At 39.6% G+C, this 21,770-nt stretch overlaps 1 protein-coding gene across 1 annotated transcript in view; it reads right to left on the reverse strand.

The window, feature by feature from the left end:
• The window catches only part of LRRK1 (leucine rich repeat kinase 1), a 395,700-nt gene that overhangs the window by 86,198 nt on the left and 287,732 nt on the right, over window positions 1–21,770 (reverse strand). Inside the window, exon 21 of the mRNA XM_053717594.1 lies at window positions 14,440–14,611. Within this exon, the coding sequence (XP_053573569.1) occupies window positions 14,440–14,611 (172 nt within the window). The remainder of the gene's footprint in view (window positions 1–14,439; window positions 14,612–21,770) is intronic.

Here is a 21,770-nt window from a genome sequence, read left to right on the forward strand (position 1 = left end):
CAAGGTGCGGAGGTGACTGAGGTTTAGTCAAAAACCTAAAACAATTACCCAAAAAACAAAGGGTGGGTCCGTGGACTCACCACATCTCGAAGAAATACATTTATCAGGTAACCATAAATGTTTTCTTCTAAAGATGTGGTGAGTGCACAAGTTCATCTTAATTACTGTTGGGAACCAATACCCAAGCTAGAGTACACAGATGAATAGGGAGGGATAAAAAACCAGCATGCCTAAACAGAAGGCACGACCGCTTGAAGAACCTTTCTCTCCAAAAGCTGCCTCAGTCGAGGCAAAAGTATCGAATCTGTAAAATTTTGAAAAATTATGCAAAGACGACCAAGTTGCAGCTTTGCAAATCTGCTCAATAGAAGCTTTATTTTTGAAAGCCCAAGAAGAGGCTATGGCCTCTGGTGGAATGAGCCTTAATCCTCTCTGGAGGTTGTTTCCCAGAGGACTCATAGGCCATGCGGATCACACTCCTCAACCAAAGAGCTAGAGTAGGGGCAGACGCCCTCTGACCTCTATACTTCCCAGAAAAATGAACAAATAAAGCGGAAGACTTCCGAAAGTCTTTAGTCGCTTCCAAGTAAAACATAAGAGCACAAACCACATACAGATTATGCAGCAAGCGCTCCTTGTCTGAAGAAGGCTTCGGACACAGGGAAGGAACAACAATTTCCTGATTAATATTCTTAGTAGATACAACCTTGGGAAGGAATCCCAACTTAGTACGAAGAACAGCCTTATCAACATGAAAAATGAGATAAGGAGAATCAAACTGTAAAGCCTGACAAAAAGACTGAACGTCTGGCACATCTGCCAAACATTTGTGTAAAAGGACTGATAAGGCCAAAATTTGACCCTTCAGGGTACTAACAGACAAGCCTTTATCCAGACCCTCCTGAAGAAAGGATAATATTCTTGGGATCCTAACCTTACTCCAAGAATATACCTTAGCTTCACACCAAAAAAGATAATTCCTTCATATTTTATGGTAAATCCTTCTAGTTACCGGCTTACGAGCCTGGATCAGTGTCTCAATCACTGACTATGAAAAACCGCGCTTAGATAGAGTCAAGCGTTCAATCTACAAGCAATCAGCTTCAGAGAAACGAGATTTGGATGAAGAAAAGGCCCCTGAAGAAGGTCCTTTCTCAGGGGAAGCTTCCACGGAGGTAGAGTTGACATCTCCACTAGATCTGCATACCAGATTCTCTGAGGCCAAGTTGGGACGATTAGAATCACTGATACTCGTTCCTGTCTTATGCTGGCAATAACCCGAGACAGGAGGGCAAACGGAAAAAAAAAGATAAGTCAACTGGAAGTCCCACGGAACTACCAGGGCGTCTATTAGAAAGGCCTGAGGATCCCATGACCTGGAACCGTACCTTGGAAGCTTTGCATTTTGGCGGGACGCCATGAGATCCAACTCCGGCATCCCCCATCTGGATACCAGTTTGGAGAACACTTCCGGATGGAGTTCCCATTCCCCCGGATGCAAAGTCTACCTGCTTAGAAAATCCGCTTCCCAGTTGTCTACTCCCGGGATGTGGATGGCTGACAGACAACAACAGTGGTCTTCCGCCCACTGAATGATCCGAGACACCTCCCTCATCGCTGGGAACTTTGTGTTCCCCCCTGATGATTGATGTACGCTACTGATGTTATTTTGTCTGATTGGAATCTGATGAACTGGTTCGAGGCCAACTGAGGCCAAGTTAAAAGCGCATTGTAAATTGCTCTCAACTCCAGAATGTTGATTGGTAGTTTTGACTCCTCCTGAGTCCAAAGACCCTGAGCTTTGAGGGATTTCCAGACTGCCCACCAGGCTTGCGTCTGTAGTCACTATCACCCAAGATGGTCTCCGAAAGCAAGTGCCCCGAGACAGTTGCTCCCGAGAAAGCCACCAATGAAGAGAATCATCTGTCTTCTGATCCAACACTATCTTTGGAGAAAGATCCAGATAATCTCCGTTCCACTGATTGAGTATGCATAACTGTAAAATTCTCAGATGAAAAACGAGCAAATGGCATGATGTACATGGGTGCCACCATCAGTCCAATTACTTAAATACACTGAGCAACTGAAGGACGAAGTGTCTCCTGAAGGATTCGACAAACCGATAGGAGCTTGACCGTTCTGGTCTCCATCACGAATATCTTTATAAGAACAGAGTCTATAATCGTCCCTAAGAACACAACTCTTGTTGCTGGAACAAGAAAACTCTTTTCCACATTTACCTTCCACCTGTGAGACCGCAGGAAGGAGAGTAACATCTCTGTGTGAGATGCTGCCCTCGGAAATGAGGGTGCGTAAATTAGAATGCCATCCAGATAGGGGGCCACTGCTATCCCCCTTGACCGGACCACTGCTAGAAGGGCCCCTAGAACCTTTGAGAATATTCTGGGAGCTGTGGCGAGGCCGAAAGGCAAGGCCACAAGCTGAAAGTGTCGATCCAGAAATGCAAATCTCAGAAACTTGTGATGATCCCTGTGGATGGGAACATGTAAGTAGGCGTCCTTCAAATCTATGGTCGTCATATACTGACCCTCTTGGATCAAAGGAAGAATAGTCCGAATGGTTTCCATCTCGAACGATGGAACCTTGAGGAATTTGTTTAGACATTTTAAGTCTAGAATCGGGCGGAAGGTTCTCTCTTTTTTGGGAACCACGAACAGGTTTGAATAAAAACCCAGACCCTGTTCCAACTTTGGAACCGGAACAATCACCCCCAGGACCAAGAGGTCTTTGATACACCTCAAGAACGCCTCTCTCTTTATCTGGTCTGCAGATAACCTGGAAAGGTGAAACCTGGGGGGGACAACACTTGAATTCCAATCTGTAGACCTGAGACACAATTTTCACCGCCCATGGGTCTGGAACGTCCCTTAACCAGACTTGAGCAAACTGAGAGAGTCTGCCCCCCACTATATCCAGGCCTGGATCGGGGGAAAACCCTTCATGCAGACAGAGTCTGTAGCAGGCTTTTTGGCCTGCTTACTCCTACTCCAGGATTAAGTTGATTTCCAGGCTGGCTTGTTATTATCCTGCTTGGACGAAGATGAGGAGGACTTTCCTCTAAAGTTGCGAAAGGAACGAAAATTTCGGTTTGCTCCTCTTACCCTGGGGCAGAAAAGACCCTTTTCCGCCTGTAACATCAGAAATGATTGCCGCCAAACCCGGTCCAAATAAGGTCTTCCCCTTGTAAGGAAGAGCCATCAGTTTAGCCTTAGATGAAACATCAGCTGACCAAGACTTCAACCATAAAGCCCGTCTGGCCAAAACAGCAAAACCAGAAGACTTAGCTCCCAATCTAAGGACCTTGAGGACCGGATCCGCAATATAGAAATTGGCGAACCTGAGAGCTCTGATTCTGTCCTAAATCTCGTCAAGAGGCGTTTCCTCCTGTAGAGAATCTGTTAATGCCTCAAACCAATATGAGGCAGCACTAGTCACCGTAGCAATACAGATCACTGGTTGCCATTGGAGACCAAGATGTGCATAGATCTTCTTAAGATAAGCCTCCATCTTTTTATCCATAGGATGCTTTAAAGCGCAACTATCCTCAATAGGTATAGTCGTCCTCTTGGCTAGAGTGGAAATGGCATCCTCTACCTTGGGTACCGAAGACCAAACCTCCGTAATAGAAAAATCTACTGGAAACATTTTCTTAAACACCGGAGACGGATTAAAAACCACTCCTGGTTTCTCCCACTCTTGTGCTATGATTTCATTAGCCCTATCTGGGACCGGAAAAACCTCTGAAGAGAAAGGAACATCAAAGAAACTAAATTAAGTTTATTGGACTTCTTAGGCGTTACTACTGCCTGAGAATCAGAATCGTCCAAAGTAGCTAAAACCTCCTTTAGTAACACCCGGATGTGTTCTAGCTTAAACCTGAAGGAAGAACCTTCACTTTCAGAGAAGGGCATTATACTGTCTGAATCTGAAATCTCACCCTCTGAGCGAGAATTCTCCTAATCCTCCGATCTTAAAGGAACCTGAGGGTCAGCAATAGAAACAGATACCCTAGTCTCTGAAACCTTAGATTTTCTCTTGCGCTTCCCTGAAATCTGGGAAACTCGGCTAAGGCTGCAGATATCGCTGATGACACCAGTCCAACAATCTCTGCCTTTAAAAATGCTCCGCTGGGAGTTAAAGAGGAACCACAGGACACAGTGTTAGCTGCCATAGAGGCTTGGGACGAAATAGGGGAAGGTCCTCGCATTACCTGGACAACATCCTCCTGAGACATAAGGCTCAACATTAAAAAACTTGTCTTTACCCTGCAATGTCTGTTTTACACAGGAAGAACAGAACTGCATATGTCAGGGTTTTAGGGTGTACTGTTCCTTTAATTAGTGATCATCCAATCACAGACTAGTTACTCCCATAAAACACCTGAACACTAAGCACTCCTTGCTTAGTATTTTGTTATTCTCCCTAGGAGTAACACTGAGACTTGCTATTCATTGAGAACTCTTACTTAATTTCAATCTTTTCTTAACCAGATTACTGTTTCCTCACAGTACCTTGTGGAAGGTTGTCATCCAGCTCCTACCTGTCTGTTGCATCTAAAATATCTGACAAGAACATCAAGTGTTTTGGCAAGTATCACTTTCTACTTATGCCTGTTTGTAAACCACAGCATATCCATCTCTCCCTGACTACTAGCCACAGTAATAGTAAGTGAAGTCTGACCGCATTTAACTTTTCTGACCGCATTGAACTTTCATGTTGTAACGCTTACATTAAGTCTTACTAATCTGTGTGCTGATCCTGTCTCCATCGGACTTCTGCTGACGTCACACGCCTCCTGTCAGATCAACCAGTGCGTGTCTCAATCCATGCAGCACTCACAGCGCACAGAACCCGGAAGTGTTCGTCTCACAAGCTTACTCAGCTTTCAAGGTACTTTTACTCTCCTAGTTTGGTTGCTAATAATATCAACAAATTGACTTCCATTCTATATTTTGCTTACATATTCCTTTGATGATTTGGTCTTTTGACTCAATACCTTCAGGATTAATTGTCAGGAAGATTCTCTTTATTCCAGCCGTCATTTTCCGTTTGCTATTTGTGGCAATACTGTTTACCTCATCTATTAATATTTTTGAAAGTTTCACCTAATGCTCTAACCTTTATTATTGTTGCCTTCCAAGTAATCCTGATACTTTATTTGATGTTTGTCCCCACCATTGCACATATTACTGAATTTAGTATTATATGCAGGGTACAATTTATCTTACATTAAATGCACTAATACTATCTGAGAATACCCTAGTGATAGTATTTTCAATAGAAACTGTGCTACATCTCATATATATTGTACTGCCACTGGAAGGTTTTAAACAATCTATATCAGAAAGTAGCCAAACATTTCAACCAGGGGGGTTAGGTGATTACATAATACTAAGCCCTAAAACAAAAAATGGATCCTGCTGAAATACCCCAAGTAGTCTATAACCTTAGTCAAAAGGTAGACAAAATGGGGCAGGCTATCCTGGACTTACAAGTTGAAAATCAGGTTCTCAGGGAACTGATTAAAGAGGTAAAAGAACAACAAACCCCCAGTTCTGAACCACAGATAAGCTTGCCAGATTTATTTCATGGAGATAGAAAAAACTATAGGCAGTTTAAGAACGCATGCTATCTGCTATACAATCTAAAACCCAAAACCTACCCCACTGATAGGGTAAGGGTTTTGTCTACTATTTCTTTTCTAAAATCTGAACCTAGAATATGGGCAGATCATTTGTGTGAAACAAATGATCCTTTATTAAATTCCCTGGCAGATTTCTTCCAAGCTATGGATGAGCTATATAGAGACATTGACATACAGTTAACAGTGGAACAGAAAATGAGAAACCTAAAACAAGGGAAAAAGTCAGTGGAAGAGTATATCACTGAGTTCAAGTTATACGCTTCAGACTAAGCTTGGAGCCTGGTCTCCCCCAGAAACCAGTTCAGACTAGGTTTGTCTGACCCCGTTAAAGATGAGTTAGCTCGTATTGAGCTTCCAAGTACCCTGGATGCCTTAATGAAAGTGGCTACTCAAATCGACCGCAGGCTCAGAGAACGCAAGGCTGAACGTGGACATTCAGAATCAACATTTAAAGCCACTACCTCCTCCTATTCGCATACAAAATCTCTTCCTACAGAGCAAGTTACCCCTATGGAAATTGGGGTCATACGAGGTCCTCTCTCCCCTGAAGAAAGGTTAAGGAGAAGGAATAATCACCTTTGCATGTATTGTGCGAATCCCAGTCATATAGTAACGGACTGCCCTGTATTACGAAAAAATAAAAAGAGTAAGTTTACCCATATTAACAACACTCATTGTTCAGATAAACAAATATCTTATTGCAAATTATCTCTCCTTTTACAGTGGGACCTTAGGAGACTGTCAACATCCGCTATCGTTGACAGTCCGCTACAGTTGACAGCAAAGGGCTACAGGGGAGTATGTCTCTTTGCAGATGATACAAAAATTTGCAACAGAGTGGATGTTCCAGGGGGGGTAGACAAAATGAGAAGTGATATACAACAATTGGAGGATTGGACAAACGACTGGGATCTAAAGTTTAACACAGCAAAGTGTAAAATAATGCATTTAGGGAAGAAAAATCCAAATGTTAATTACAGACTCAATGACACTTTACTGACTGTTACAGACGAGGAACAGGACTTGGGAATTATTATTTCAGATGATTTAAAACTTAGTAAACAATGTAGTAATGCAGCGAGTAAGGCTAGCAGAATGCTTGGATGTATTGGTAGAGGTATTTGCAGCAGAAATAGTAAGGTTCTTATGCCACTTTATAGATCATTAGTTAGGCCTCATCTTGAGTATTGTGTGCAGTTCTGGAGGCCATATCTTCAGAAGGATATTAACAAACTTGAATCTGTGCAAAGGAGGGCTACCAAAATGGTACATGGTCTAAAAAATAAAACTTACCAGGATAGGCTCAATGACCTAAATATGTATAGCTTAGAGGAGAGAAGGGAAAGAGGTGATATGATAGCAACTTTCAAGTACATTAAAGGGTTTAGTAAAACTGAGGCTGTGGGTATTTTACATAAAATGGAAAATTCAAGAACAAGGGGTCATGAGCTCAAGCTAAAGGGTAGTAGATTCAGGAGTAACTTGAGGAAGCACTTCTTTACAGAAAGAGTGATTGATTTATGGAATAAACTTCCTCAAGAGGTAGTAGCAACAAACACTGTGGGGGACTTTAAAAATGCATGGGACAAGCATAAGGCTATCCTACGAACTAGATAAGTTTATACTGTTAGGTAAGGTCGGGCAGACTTGCTGGGCCTATGGCTCTTATCTGCCGTCAATATCTATGTTTCTATGTTGATTCTGGAGCTTTTGGCAACTTCATCGATAATTCTACTGTACAACAAAATAAAATACCTATTGTGTTAAAACAAAAACCAGTCTCACTCAAAGTTATTGATGGCTCAGTAATATCAAATGGTCCCATCACACATAATACGATTCCTATTTTAGTTACCACTGAGGATGGTCACACCGAATATTTAACATTTGATGTAATACCATCACCTCATTTCCCTATAGTTCTAGGATTATATTGGTTACAAACACACAATCCTCATATCGATTGGACTAAATTAACCATTGACTTCCAATCATCTTTTTGTGAAAACACATGTTATCCACAACAAGTACTACTACACACAGATTCTGAACAAATACAAATACCTGAACCATACCAAGACTTCAAAGAGGTATTCAGCAAGGTTGAGGCTGAAACCCTTCCTCCCCACCGAGTTTATGATTGCCCTATTGAACTTGTTCCTGGTGCAACATTACCTGTCGGTCATTTATACCCTCTGAGTCAACCAGAATTATAACATTTAAAACAGTACTTACAAGATAATTTAAGGAAAGGATTCATCAGACCATCTTCTTCACCCGCAGCAGCCGGAATGTTCTTTGTTACCAACAAAGATTCATCTCTTAGGCCGATAATAGATTATCGGGAGCTTAATAAACGGACAGTAAAAAATCGTTATCCACTACCCCTTATTCCGGAGTTAATCGAAAGATTAAGTAACGCAAAGATTTTTACAAAGTTGAACTTGCGTGGGGCATATAATCTTATACGTATAAGAGAAGGTGACGAATGGCTCAGCATTCAGAACTAGGTATGGTCTATATGAGTACCTTGTGATGCCATTCGGCCTTTGCAATGCCCCCGCAACGTTTCAACACTTCATTAATTATATTTTCCGTGATTTACTTGACATATGTTTAGTAGTTTATTTAGACGATATTCTAATCTACTCCAACAACTTAACAGAACATATAAAACATGTCCGCTGGGTGTTAGCCCTTTAAAAACGCACACATTATATGCCAAACTAGAAAAATGTTCCTTTCACAACACCACTATTTAATTTCTAGGGTACACTATCTCACCAGACGGAATTCAAATGCAAACAGAAAAGGTTGAGTCAGTAAAAAATTGGCCAATTCCTAAGGATAAAAAGTCTCTACAAAGATTCTTAGGTTTTGCCAATTATTACAGAAAATTTATAAAGAATTTTTCTTCAATTGTGAGACCACTCACACAACTTACTGGCACAACACAACAATTTCATTGGAACAATACTCATTCTAGAGTATTTGATTTGCTCAAACAAGCTTTCACAGAAGCACCCATACTGAAATTTCCGAACGTAGATCTTCAATACGTTCTTGAAGTGGATTCTTCCGACTTTGCGATTGGGGCAGTTCTTTACCAACAGAAAACATCTAAAGATCCTTTACATCCATTTTCCTATTTCTCTAAGAGTATGTCATCAGCAGAAAGGAATTACGCAATTGGAGACAAAGAATTACTCGCCATTCGCAAATCACTAGAATTTTGGAGACACCTTCTAGAAGGAGCAAAGATGCCCTTCATAATTTACACAGACCACAAAAACCTCCAATATCTGCAAAATAACAAAACTCTCTCAGCCAGACAGGTAAGGTGGAGTTTATATTTCGCAAGATTCGATTTCCAGATTCTATATCGTCCAGCGAATAAAAATGGAAAAGCTGATGCTCTCTCTCGACAGATCACAATACATATTCCAAATGAAAATCCTACGTCTATCATTCCCAATGAACATTTCATTGGACTAACCTCAGATATTCTTGCAGATATTAAGAAGTCATCAACCCTACCACCAACAGACACCAAGGTTCCTATGGATCAGAAAGAAGGTTTTTACTACTACAAGGATTTGATTTACGTCCCCAAAGATTTGAGACACCACATACTCCAACAACATCATGATTCACCTTTAGCTGGACATCCAGGTGAATCACGCACTATCGAAATCATAACGCGGACATACTGGTGGCACCAGATGAGGGAAAGTGTATCAAACTACATAAAAAGTTGTGTCACCTGTCAAACATGCAAAACAGAACGAAAATTACCTTACGGACTTTTACTATCTATCCCAGCATCTGACAGGCCCTGGAAGCAAATAGGAGTCGATTTCATAGTAGAATTACCGCCATCAAAAAATCATACCACTATAATGGTAGTAGTTGACAGTTTCACCAAGATGTCACATTTTATTCCATCCCATAAACTTCCCACTTCAGCAGAAACAGCAAAACTCTTCATACAACATGTGATTCGTCTTCATGGAGTTCCAATGACTCTCATTTCAGACCGAGGAACCCAGTTCACATCAAAATTCTGGAAAAGTCTCTGCCTATCTCTCAATATATCCCATCAATATACAACAGCATTCCATCCACAAGCAAACGGACAAGTCGACAGAATTAACCAATGGTTAGATGAGTATTTACGCTGTTTCTGTTCTTACCAGCAAGACAACTGGATAACATATCTTCCCTTCGTGGAATTCTCTTATAATAATCTAACCAATTCATCCACAAAACTATCTCCGTTTTTTGCTAACTACGGATACCACCCAACCATCACTTCAGTTAGTACTACTCCTTCAAATTCTCCTCTGGTTGATGAATTGAATAATGCACTTTTAGACAATTTTCGGGTTATCCAAGAAAACATTACAAAAGCTCAGAATAACCAGAAACACTATTACGATTTGCGGCATAGAGAACCACCCTCATACCAAATCGGTGACCAGGTGTGGTTGTCAACGAAAAACTTGAAGTTGCACGTGCCCAGTAGGAAAATGACACAAAAATTCTGTGGACCTTTTACCATTTCTAAAGTAATTAACAGGAATGCGGTCACCTTAGACTTACCACCTTCTATGAAAGTGCACCCAACTTTTCACGTATCACTCCTCAAGCCTTACATACCTACAAGAAACTCTACCCCACAATTGCTGCCGTTTACATCAACTCTGGACTCAGATGTGTACGAGGTGAAGGATGTACTTGATTCCAGATATTCTAGGGGAGTTCAAGAATATCTGATTAGGTGGAAGGGTTACTCAGATGAGGATGATACCTGGGAACCTGCATCCAACCTTAATGCACCACATTTGGTGTCCCAGTTCCACAGGAGATTTCCGGATCATCCTAGACTGCAAGCTGAGGATCAGCTTATTTGAGGGGGGAGTCATGTCAGGGTTTTAGGGTGTACTGTTCCTTTAATTAGTGATCATCCAATCACAGACTAGTTACTCCCATAAAACACCTGAACACTAAGCACTCCTTGCTTAGTATTTTGTTATTCTCCCTAGGAGTAACACTGAGCCTTGCTATTCATTGAGAACTCTTACTTAATTTCAATCTTTTCTTAACCAGATTACTGTTTCCTCACAGTACCTTGTGGAAGGTTGTCATCCAGCTCCTACCTGTCTGTTGGATCTAAAATATCTGACAAGAACATCGAGTGTTTTGGCAAGTATCACTTTCTACTTATGCCTGTTTGTAAACCACAGCATATCCATCTCTCCCTGACTACTAGCCACAGTAATAGTAAGTGAAGTCTGACCGCATTTAACTTTTCTGACCGCATTGAACTTTCATGTTGTAACGCTTACATTAAGTCTTACTAATCTGTGTGCTGATCCTGTCTCCATCGGACTTCTGCTGACGTCACACGCCTCCTGTCAGATCAACCAGTGCGTGTCTCAATCCATGCAGCACTCACAGCACACAGAACCCGGAAGTGTTTGTCTCATAAGCAACCGCTTACTCAGCTTTCAAGGTACTTTTACTCTCCTAGTTTGGTTACTAATAATATCAACAAATCGACTTCCATTCTATATTTTGCTTACATATTCCTTTGATGATTTGGTCTTTTGACTCAATACCTTCCGGATTAATTGTCAGGAAGATTCTCTTTATTCCAGCCATCATTTTCCGTTTGCTATTTGTGGCAATACTGTTTACCTCATCTATTAATATTTTTGAAAGTTTCACCTAATGCTCTAACCTTTATTATTGTTGCCTTCCAAGTAATCCTGATACTTTATTTGATGTTTGTCCCCACCATTGCACATATTACTGAATTTAGTATTATATGCAGTGTACAATTTATCTTACATTAAATGCACTAATACTATCTGAGAATACCCTAGTGATAGTATTCTCAATATAATCTGTGCTACATCTCATATATATTGTACTGCCACTGGAAGGTTTTAAACAATCTATATCAGAAAGTAGCCAAACATTTCTAACAGGGGGGTTTGGTGATTACAGCATAGGAGCTACAATTTGTGCGTCTAAACACAATAAACAGGGATTGAAATGAGTGGAATTCATATCAGACATAACTGATATTATCCTCTATTCAAACTCTCTAGCGTTTAATATACAACAAGAATTAAACCATTCAAAAGAATAACGGCTAGATTTAGAGTTTTGCGGCCGAAGGGGTGCGTTAGCTACGCATCTTTTTTTTTTAGCGCTGCTTCTAAACAATGCTGGTATTTACCGTTCTCTGAAGGGCTGCGTTAGGCTCCAAAAAGGGAGCGTAAAGGCATATTTACCGCCACTTCAACTCTCAATACCAGCGTTGCTTACGGTAGCGGCTAGCTTGAAAAACGTGCTCGTGCACGATTCCCCCATAGGAAACAATGGGGCAGTTTGGGCTGAAAAAAACCTAACACCTGCAAAAAAAGCAGCGTTAAGCTCCTAACGCAGCCCCATTGTTTCCTATGGGGAAACAGTTTCTAAGTCTGCACCTAACACCCTAACATGAACCCCGAGTCTAAACACCCCTAATCTTACACTTATTAACCCCTAATCTGCCGCCCCCGCTATCGCTGACACCTGCATTACACAATTAACCCCTAATCTGCCGCTCTGGACACCGCCGCAACCTACATTATACCTATGTACCCCTAATATCGCCGACACCTATATTATATTTATTAACCCCTAATCTGCCCCCCCAACGTCGCCGCTACCTTACCTACACTTATTAAACCCTAATCTGCCGACCATACCTCGGGGGAATCATGCACAAGCACGTTTTTCAAGCTAGCCGCTACCGTAAGCAACGCTGGTATTGAGAGTTGAAGTGGCGGTAAATATGCCTTTACGCTTATATTTAACTTAGGGGGGTTTTAGGGTTAGACTTAGCTTTAGGAGTTAATACATTTATTAGAGTAGCAGCGAGGTCCGGTCGGCAGATTAGGGGTTAATACTTGAAGTTAGGTGGCGGCAATGTTATGGAAGGCAGATTAGGGGTTAATACTATTTATTATAGGGTTTGCGAGGCGGGAGTGCGACGGTTTAGGGGTTAATAACTTTATTAGAGTAGCGGCGAGGTCCGGTCAGCAGATTAGGGGTTAATAAGTGTAGGTAGGTAGCGGCGACGGGGGGGGGGGGGCAGATTAGGGGTTAATAAATATTATGTAGGTGTCGGCAATGTTAGGGGCAGCAGATTAGGGGTTAATAGGGATAATGTAGGTGGCGGCGGTGTGCGGTCGGCAGATCAGGGGTTAAATTTTTTTATTATAGTGGCGCCGATGTGGGGGGACCTCGGTTTAGGGGTACATAGGTAGTTTATGGGTGTTAGTATACATTATAGCACAGTAGTTAAGAGTTTTATAAACCGGCGTTAGCCCATAAAGCTCTTAACTACTTACTTTTTTCTGCGGCTGAAGTCTTGTCGGTAGAGGGTCTACTGCTCACTTCAGCCAAGACTCTAAATACCGGCGTTAGGAAGATCCCATTGAAAAGATAAGATACGCAATTGGCGAAAGTGAGCGTTAGACCCTTTCCTGGCTGACTCTAAATACCAGCGGGCGGCCAAAAGCAGCGTTAGGACCCCTTAACACTGCTTTTGACGGCTAACGCAGAACTCTAAATCTAGGCGTAAATCTTTAATAAACACTTTTAATAAAATGACCTCAGAAAAAACCTCCCTCCGCACCTCAGTATACCGAGGTGCTCTTACCACCACTTGAAGTGAATCAACCCTGCAACGTATCACTTGCACTCCTAAAGCGCTCCTCACTACACAGCAAGAATTCACACAGAGCCAAAATGCACAGGCCCAATGACGTCACCGACATTCCGAAGGCGCGAAAAACGCTCTCATGGTCTGAACAAGGAGGTGGACGTGGTTAAAACCCGCTTGCAAACTGAAGCAAAACAAAATGTTTAACTAATAATAAACAGTGCAGCTAAAAAACACAAACAAAAAAATAGCCTTGAGACTCTTCAGTCTCACATGTCTCTATAACCTGTGCCTGCGAGCATGTCTAATAATAACACCCATCCCATGAGTGCATTATCCGTCCCTTACATTAAATAAAACAGGTATTCTGAAGTGCCCCTCTCCCCATAGGAAGGAAAACTGCACTTACCTGTTCTGCTGTCTGACATGACAACAGCTCCTAACATGAGAGGACACATTCTCCTCACAGCGGCTAGGATAACATTGGTAGCCAAATAACAAACTTAGATATCTAAAATCAGGGCAGCTTAGGTAGAGAAACGGAGCAAGCACCACTTTGCAATTTCTCCACCGCTTTAAAACCACCACAGCTCAACTGCAAAGACTAACGTGGGCTAGGTTATACCATGTAGCTTGATTGAAGTCTCAATCTTCTTTGAAAATATAATTTTAATTACACACAAAAAATACACCTCCTCCATGCACATAGAGGAAAAGAGAATGACTGGGGGTTATGGGTAGGGAAGTGATACTTAACAGTTTTTACTGTGGTGCTCTTTCCTCCTCCTGCTGGCGAGGAGTGGCATTCCAAACAGTAATTAAGGTGAACCCGTGGACTCACCAAATCTTTTAGAAGAAAACAACTTTGTGATTGTTACAATATCGCTTAACATTTCTACTACGTCTGGGGGACTAATGGTGAGGTGTAACAAAGGTGGTGAAAAAGTTTAAAGACACAGCACACATAATATACGGAGCCCTTCGCAGCTCAGCGGGGGTGTTACATGTGAGTTTGGAGTGCACCACTGCTTCTGGGTTGCATTTGAGTGCTCACCTGTAGATCCATTTCTGAAAGGCTGATTAACATCCGTGCAATAAACCTCTGCCAAAATCCAACAGGAACAAAGCTCATCTTAAAAACTCTCTGGATTGTGTTGCCAGTAAATTGGCGCAAGCAATGGATGTCTAGCCCTGGTTTGGCTGGTAGGAGATGTGGTAAAAGGTAACTGCAAAGAAAAGACAGCTATATGACACTAATAATCATTTACATACTTATCACTCAAGTCCTGGCATTTTAATTGGTCATAAAAACACACATACGTAGCAGCACAACCTATATGGGTTTTTTTTTAAATTTAAAGTATGTATTTAAATTGATATATTTATACTAAAAACTGATATAGAATGTTAAGTGTTTGTTTACAATAGAAGTTGACAATATTGACATATTTTAAGCTCCATTCTTTGGGGTATACACAGGTGAAGGTTTTAGTGTATTCATACTGAAAAAGAGCCAATAGATTAACCACCTAAGGTTTGACATATCATTTTATTATTAAACAAATACAAATTATAAATTATGTGATTACCTCCCTCTTCAGTTGTTAAATAATAAAATAATCTAAAAAAATTACAGCATTATTACAGTAGAATATCCCCCATGCTAAAAAACAAAACAAACACAATGTATAGAAATATATTAATATGTGAAATCTTTCATACAAAAAACATTTTCTTTAACTACACATCCTTATGAGTTTGCATTAGAATAGGCACAATTATTAGCATTACAACTGGTCTGACCTGACTGCTTTCTCCAGTTCCTATGTTATTTTACACAGCACTTCACTAAAGCAAAGTACTCTTACCATTCTTCATAACTAGGCAACATACTATTAAAGAAACAAGAAACCCCACACAAATATTTCATGATTCAGATGGAGCATACAATATTAAACAACTTTCAAATTTACATCAATTATCTAGTTCTCTTCACATCCTTTATTCAAAAGCATACCTAGGTAGACTCAGGAGCTAGCTCTTGATTGGTGGTTGCTCAAATATACCTCTTATAAATGGCTTACCAATGTGTTTAGTTAGCTCCCAATAGTGCATTGCTGCTACTTCAATAAAAGATACTAAGAGAATGAAGCAAAATTGATGATAGAATTAAATTAGAAAGTTGTTTAAAATTGTATGTTGTATTAGAATCATGGAAACAAAATGTTGGGTTTCATGTCCCTTTAAAGAACGAACATAACTAGCTATTTGTTATATAATGTTGTCACAATTCAAACATCTAAAAGCAGTAAAAAAAACAACAACAAAGAAGTAAGCTTTATAGCCTGCATTCCGTTAAATATAGGCTGCATTCTATAAAATAAACAACTCAATGCAGCTTTAGTCTTTTTTAGAGCACATTCTTTCCAATCAACAAAACAAATTTTGAAAGAAGAAGAAGAAAAAAAAAGTACAAAGAAGCACAACTGTGACTCACAATGAACAGATCTTTATAAGGGACCATGCCACTCAAATGACTTGTACTCACCAGTAGTTGTATTCCTATGTGCTTTTATTTTGTATGACTAGGCTACATAAAATAACAAAAATCCAAGAAATGGCAGAGTGTCTATGGGAAGGCGAGCTACTCTTGGGCCATGCAAAAGATACATCACACTGCTCAGTGACCTAGATTACAAGTTGTGCGGAACGGCTATACCGCTGAGAAAATGGTCTTTGCGAGCAGAATAGTCAGCTCACCAATATTTCAAGTCCAGCGGTACGGCTATTCCGCTAGTGTTTTAGCCTATACCGCAACTATCCATTCTGCACTAAAAAAAATGGCCTTTGAGTGTGGAATATTCAGCTCACCCGTATTACAGGTTGTGTGGTCAGGCTATTCCGCTAGAATTATGGCTTATACTGTAACGATCCATTCCGCAATCAAAGACCAGTAGTTATGGATTTTGCGAAACAAAAAGGTTTCACAAAACTCATAACAAAAATATTACAAAGTACACTAACACCCACAAACTACCTATTAACCATTAACTTTCATCCCCCCACATCGAAAATACTATAATAAACCTATTAACCCCTAATCTGCCACCCGCAACGCTATCAAAATAAACCTATTAACCCCTAAACCGCCAAACACCCACACCGCAAATACTAAACCTATTAACCCCTAAACCCCAAACACTCACATCGCGCAAATACTCAACTAAACCTATTAAACCCTAAACTGCCAGACACCCACATCGCGGCTACCTATTAACCCCTAAACCTAACAACCACTAACTTTAAATTAAATTTTATATAATAACTACCTTAAAATAAATAAAAAACGTACCTATGAAATTTTAATCGCCAAATTATTTTTTCGATTAATCGACTAATCGGATAAAAAAAAGAATCAATAGTCGTTTCGTAAATTTTAAATAAAATCCACATACTGAGTGTTACAAATATAAATTACAGACTAAAACTTTACATTTACACAACTGTTTGTCCATTTTTTAAGCAGCAGAGCACATTTTTATAATTAAGCAAAACAAAACCACAAGTTGTTTGAAAAGAGGTAGAACTAGAAAGAAGTAGACTATCACTGTTAATAACATTCTGTTATTCACTCTTTCAAAAACTTTGCATTGAAATGCAAAAATGTCAACATGACGTACTCCTGACTCTCTTTTGCAGCTATATTGCCTGCAACAGAGAAGAGGCGCTCAGATGATGTTCAGGTGCTTGAGATGCATAAGTAGGGTTTTGCCAATTTCACCAAGGTGGGATATTTATCTTTGTTAATGCAAGGGGCCTCTTAACAAAATAAGCCTGGACTTCATTTTAACATAAAAATATCTAGAATATCTATATGCAATGGTAAATAACTAGCTATAAGGCTAGGGAAAAATATCTAGTCCACTCTAAAAATATACTTATAGAGGTTGAATCTGGTACATATTATCACAATTTATTACAAATATAAAAAAAAACAATAAAAAAAAAAAGTCAAAAGCGCTAAGGACTTTATATCAATAACAGGACAAAGCCTTACACATTTATCTCTACAGCACATATAATCAGCAATAGCAAGCAATCGGCTAATAATTGTGCAAACAGATAATAGTGCACATCAATTTAAATAACAACTCCCATCAATCTAGGCTGGGTTAGGAGTAAATAACAAGCTCTGCACTATATCATGCAAAGCATTGTCCCAAATCACCTTATTTAATATAAACAATCAAAATGATGACTCCTATTATTTCTGGGTTGTACATAAGCCAGGAGTAGTTGTAAACGTATTCTGTCCTGAAAAAGTGAAAAGTAAACGTCTGTAGACGTCCTTTAGGCTAAGGGCATAAGCTCATTGGAGTGAAGCTGTTAGTGTCGTGCACAGACCAACTAATCGATTATGAGATTCGTTGACAACTATTTTCATAATCGATTATTATCGATTATAATGATTAGTTGTTTCAGCTCTTTAAACCTAACATTACTATTTTTTTTACATAAAATATACCAAAAATAAAAAACCTAAATTACAAAATTAAAAAATCCTAACACTACTAAAAAACAAACCTAACATTACAAAAAATAACAGTCTAAAATTACAAAAAAATTAAAAAATCTAAGATTACAAACATAAACAAAATTATCTAAAATAAAATAAACCTAATCTAATATAAAAACAAAAAAGCCACCCAAAATAAAAACACCCCCTAATCCAACACTAAACTACCAATAGCCCTTAAAAGGGCCTTTTGTAGGGCATTGCCCGAAATGTTACAGCTCTTTTACATAAAAAATACAAATTACCCCCTAACTGTATAACCCCCAACCACCCACACAACCCCCGAAAATAAAAAAGACCTAAAAACTAAGCTACCCATTGCCCCTAAAGGGGCATTTGTATGGACAATGCCCTTAATAGGACAATCATCTCTTTAGTGACCATTAAAAACCAAAAAAGCCCTAATCTAAAAAAAACAGCCAAAAAAACAAACACTAACCCCGAAATAGGTACTCATTCCTGAAGTCTGGCAGTGAAGGTCTTCTTTCAGGCAGATCCATCTTCATCCAGCGCGGGCCATCTTCTTTCCTCATCCCGGTGGCGCGGAGCGAATGCGGCGCGTAGATGGAACGGCGGTCGCGCAAACATCCAGTGTGGAGGCTCTTCTTCATGCAATCGTCCGCTGCACACTGACGATTGAATGCAAGCTACCTGTTTTATATTGGGGTACTTTGCATTCCTATTAGCTGAAAATTTCAAATCAGCCAATATGATGAGAGCTGCTTAAATCCTATTGGCTGTTAATATCTTTATTTAGTGTTGTATACGACTAAAAAATAGAGAGTTATATTCACAAACTCATGAATGTCAAAGCATGACAAGGCTGCACTCCAAAGTAAATATTGTTTATAAAAAAACCCTTGATAAGTCAAAGAAACACCTTAATTAAAAAACTGCAAAACACATGTAAATACAAATCCAGGCCTGGAAAAGAATATAACTATTACAAGGAAAGAAACATCAGAGTTTAGCAAGTACCAGAGCACATGAGTGTATAAAACACGCTCTATACCTAAACTCAAACTTATTCATTCACAACAATATAGAGCAAACCAAACAAGATATTGGAGCATATAATGCTGTTATGGCGTTACAATGTTGTAAAGTTCCTTAAACTGTGACTTTGTTGCCAAGATGGAAAGTGAAGCCCATGGTATATCAACACGCTCCACAAGCCAGAATAACAAAGCTATTAATCCGGTGTTCAAATACCATATCCCTTTATAAAGAACCTTCACAGTTACCAATTCATGGTAAAAAACCGTTCCGTTGCAGGTTTTCAGCGAAAAAAAATTGCTCCCATAGATATGGAGCTTCGCTCACATTAAACTGCAGCTTGAAAGTCGGGATGATCCGGAGAACAGCTTTTGCAGCCTGGATACGATTCACTGGTTTATAGATCACTAAACATTACACGTTTAGCCCCTCCCCCTTTCTGGGCTGGCACTGGGGCTTCATCAGATGCATCTTTTTTCGCTGGAAACCTGCAACGGATTGGTTTTTGGCCATATCATTGGTAACATTGAAGGTACTTTATAAAGGGATATGGTATTTGAACACCGGATTAATAGCTACTAATATGTGGAAAAAGTTGGCCTTTGTTATTCTGGCTTGTGGAGCGTGTTGATATACCATGGGCTTCACTTTCCATCTTGGCAACCAAGTCACAGTTCAAGGAACTTTGCAACATTGTAACGTCATAATAGCATTATATGCTCCAATATCTTGTTTGGTTTGCTCTATATTGTGGTGAATGAATAAGTTTGAGTTTAGGTATAGAGCATGTTTTATACACTCATGTGATGTTTCTTTCCTTGTAATAGTTATATTCTTTTCCAGGCCTGGATTTGTATTTACATGTGTTTTGCAGCTTTTTAATTAAGGTGTTTATTTGACGTATCAAGGGGTTTAATAAACAATATTTACTTTTGAACCTGAGTGCAGCCTTGTCATGCTTTGACATTCAAGTGTTTGTGAATGTAACTCTTTTTTTAGTCGCATAATTACAATTGTGACCGATTGCACCTTTTTTAAGGTTCTAATTTACATACGTTCACTGGCTACCAGAGTGCACACACCCTCTGTCTGTATTTTTATTTAGTGTAGGCGATGTCGAGGGGCGGCGTATAAGAGGTTAATATCTTAATTTAGTGTTGGCGATGTCGGGGGCAACGGATTAGGGGTTAATTTAATATCTTTATTTTGATTTTAAATTATTTTATTGAAAAAATTTGGAACATGGAAAAAAAAAAAAAGATCACAATGTATCCACACAGGGAAAATTGTAATAAGTACAGTAAACAATATATAACCAACCAAGAGCAGTAGGTAAACATTTCTCATATAGATGTATAGGGTCGAGGTTGGGAAATTAGTCCTCTTTATCAAATGTTATACCTTATAGTATACCACTCTCGTAAAGTAGTGAAGGTAGCTTGAATAAAAGGGGGGAGGGGTATAATTTTTTTTTTTTTATCAATAATTTTTTTATTGAGGTCGTGCAAATAAAACACCATAAATGAATTTGAATAATACATAAGAAAACAGGAATTGCAATGTTACAGTAGACATTGATAATCATGAAATCTGCAAGGTGAATTGCGAAAAATATATATTTGGAACCTCCATTTTAAAAGATTTCTTAGAGTGTTTCCTCACTGGTCATAAAAGGCAACTCTTGTACCCATTGACACTTATAAAATATAGAGGAGGAAAGTTAGCATTTGTGATGGTCACTTTTGGACCTAGCATTTTAGTTAAATACTAGATACTGATACATTAAATGTTACAGTAATACATAAGGTGAGTATATAATGCAATGATGAACTTTTATGTATAGTCTTATATGATGTATAGCTAAAACTGTAAAATTATATGGTTTTTGCTTATTTGATAACTAAAGACAAATCAGTGGGTATATAGAATATTTACTGAAATGGGTGAATTTAAAATAATGTAATATAAATGTAATTAGCATATAAACCAAACACATAAAAGGTAAAAACAGAATTTATGCTTACCTGATAAATTACTTTCTCCAACGGTGTGTCCGGTCCACGGCGTCATCCTTACTTGTGGGATATTCTCTTCCCCAACAGGAAAAGGCAAAGAGTCCCAGCAAAGCTGGTCACATGATCCCTCCTAGGCTCCGCCCACCCCAGTCATTCGACCGACGGACAGGAGGAAATATATATAGGAGAAACCATATGATACCGTGGTGACTGTAGTTAGAGAAAATAATTCATCAGACCTGATTAAAAAACCAGGGCGGGCCGTGGACCGGACACACCGTTGGAGAAAGTAATTTATCAGGTAAGCATAAATTCTGTTTTCTCCAACATTGGTGTGTCCGGTCCACGGCGTCATCCTTACTTGTGTGAACCAATACCAAAGCTTTAGGACACGGATGAAGGGAGGGAGCAAATCAGGTCACCTAAATGGAAGGCACCACGGCTTGCAAAACCTTTCTCCCAAAAATAGCCTCCGAAGAAGCAAAAGTATCAAATTTGTAAAATTTGGCAAAAGTGTGCAGTGAAGACCAAGTCGCTGCCTTACATATCTGGTCAACAGAAGCCTCGTTCTTGAAGGCCCATGTGGAAGCCACAGCCCTAGTGGAGTGAGCTGTGATTCTTTCAGGAGGCTGCCGTCCGGCAGTCTCATAAGCCAATCGGATAAAGCTTTTAAGCCAAAAGGAAAGAGAGGTAGAAGTCGCTTTTTGACCTCTCCTTTTACCAGAATAAACAACAAACAAGGAAGATGTTTGTCTGAAATCTTTAGTAGCCTCTAAATAGAATTTTAGAGCACGGACT

The sequence above is a fragment of the Bombina bombina genome, chromosome 6 (genome assembly GCF_027579735.1).
Source record: "Bombina bombina isolate aBomBom1 chromosome 6, aBomBom1.pri, whole genome shotgun sequence".
NCBI lineage: Eukaryota > Metazoa > Chordata > Amphibia > Anura > Bombinatoridae > Bombina > Bombina bombina.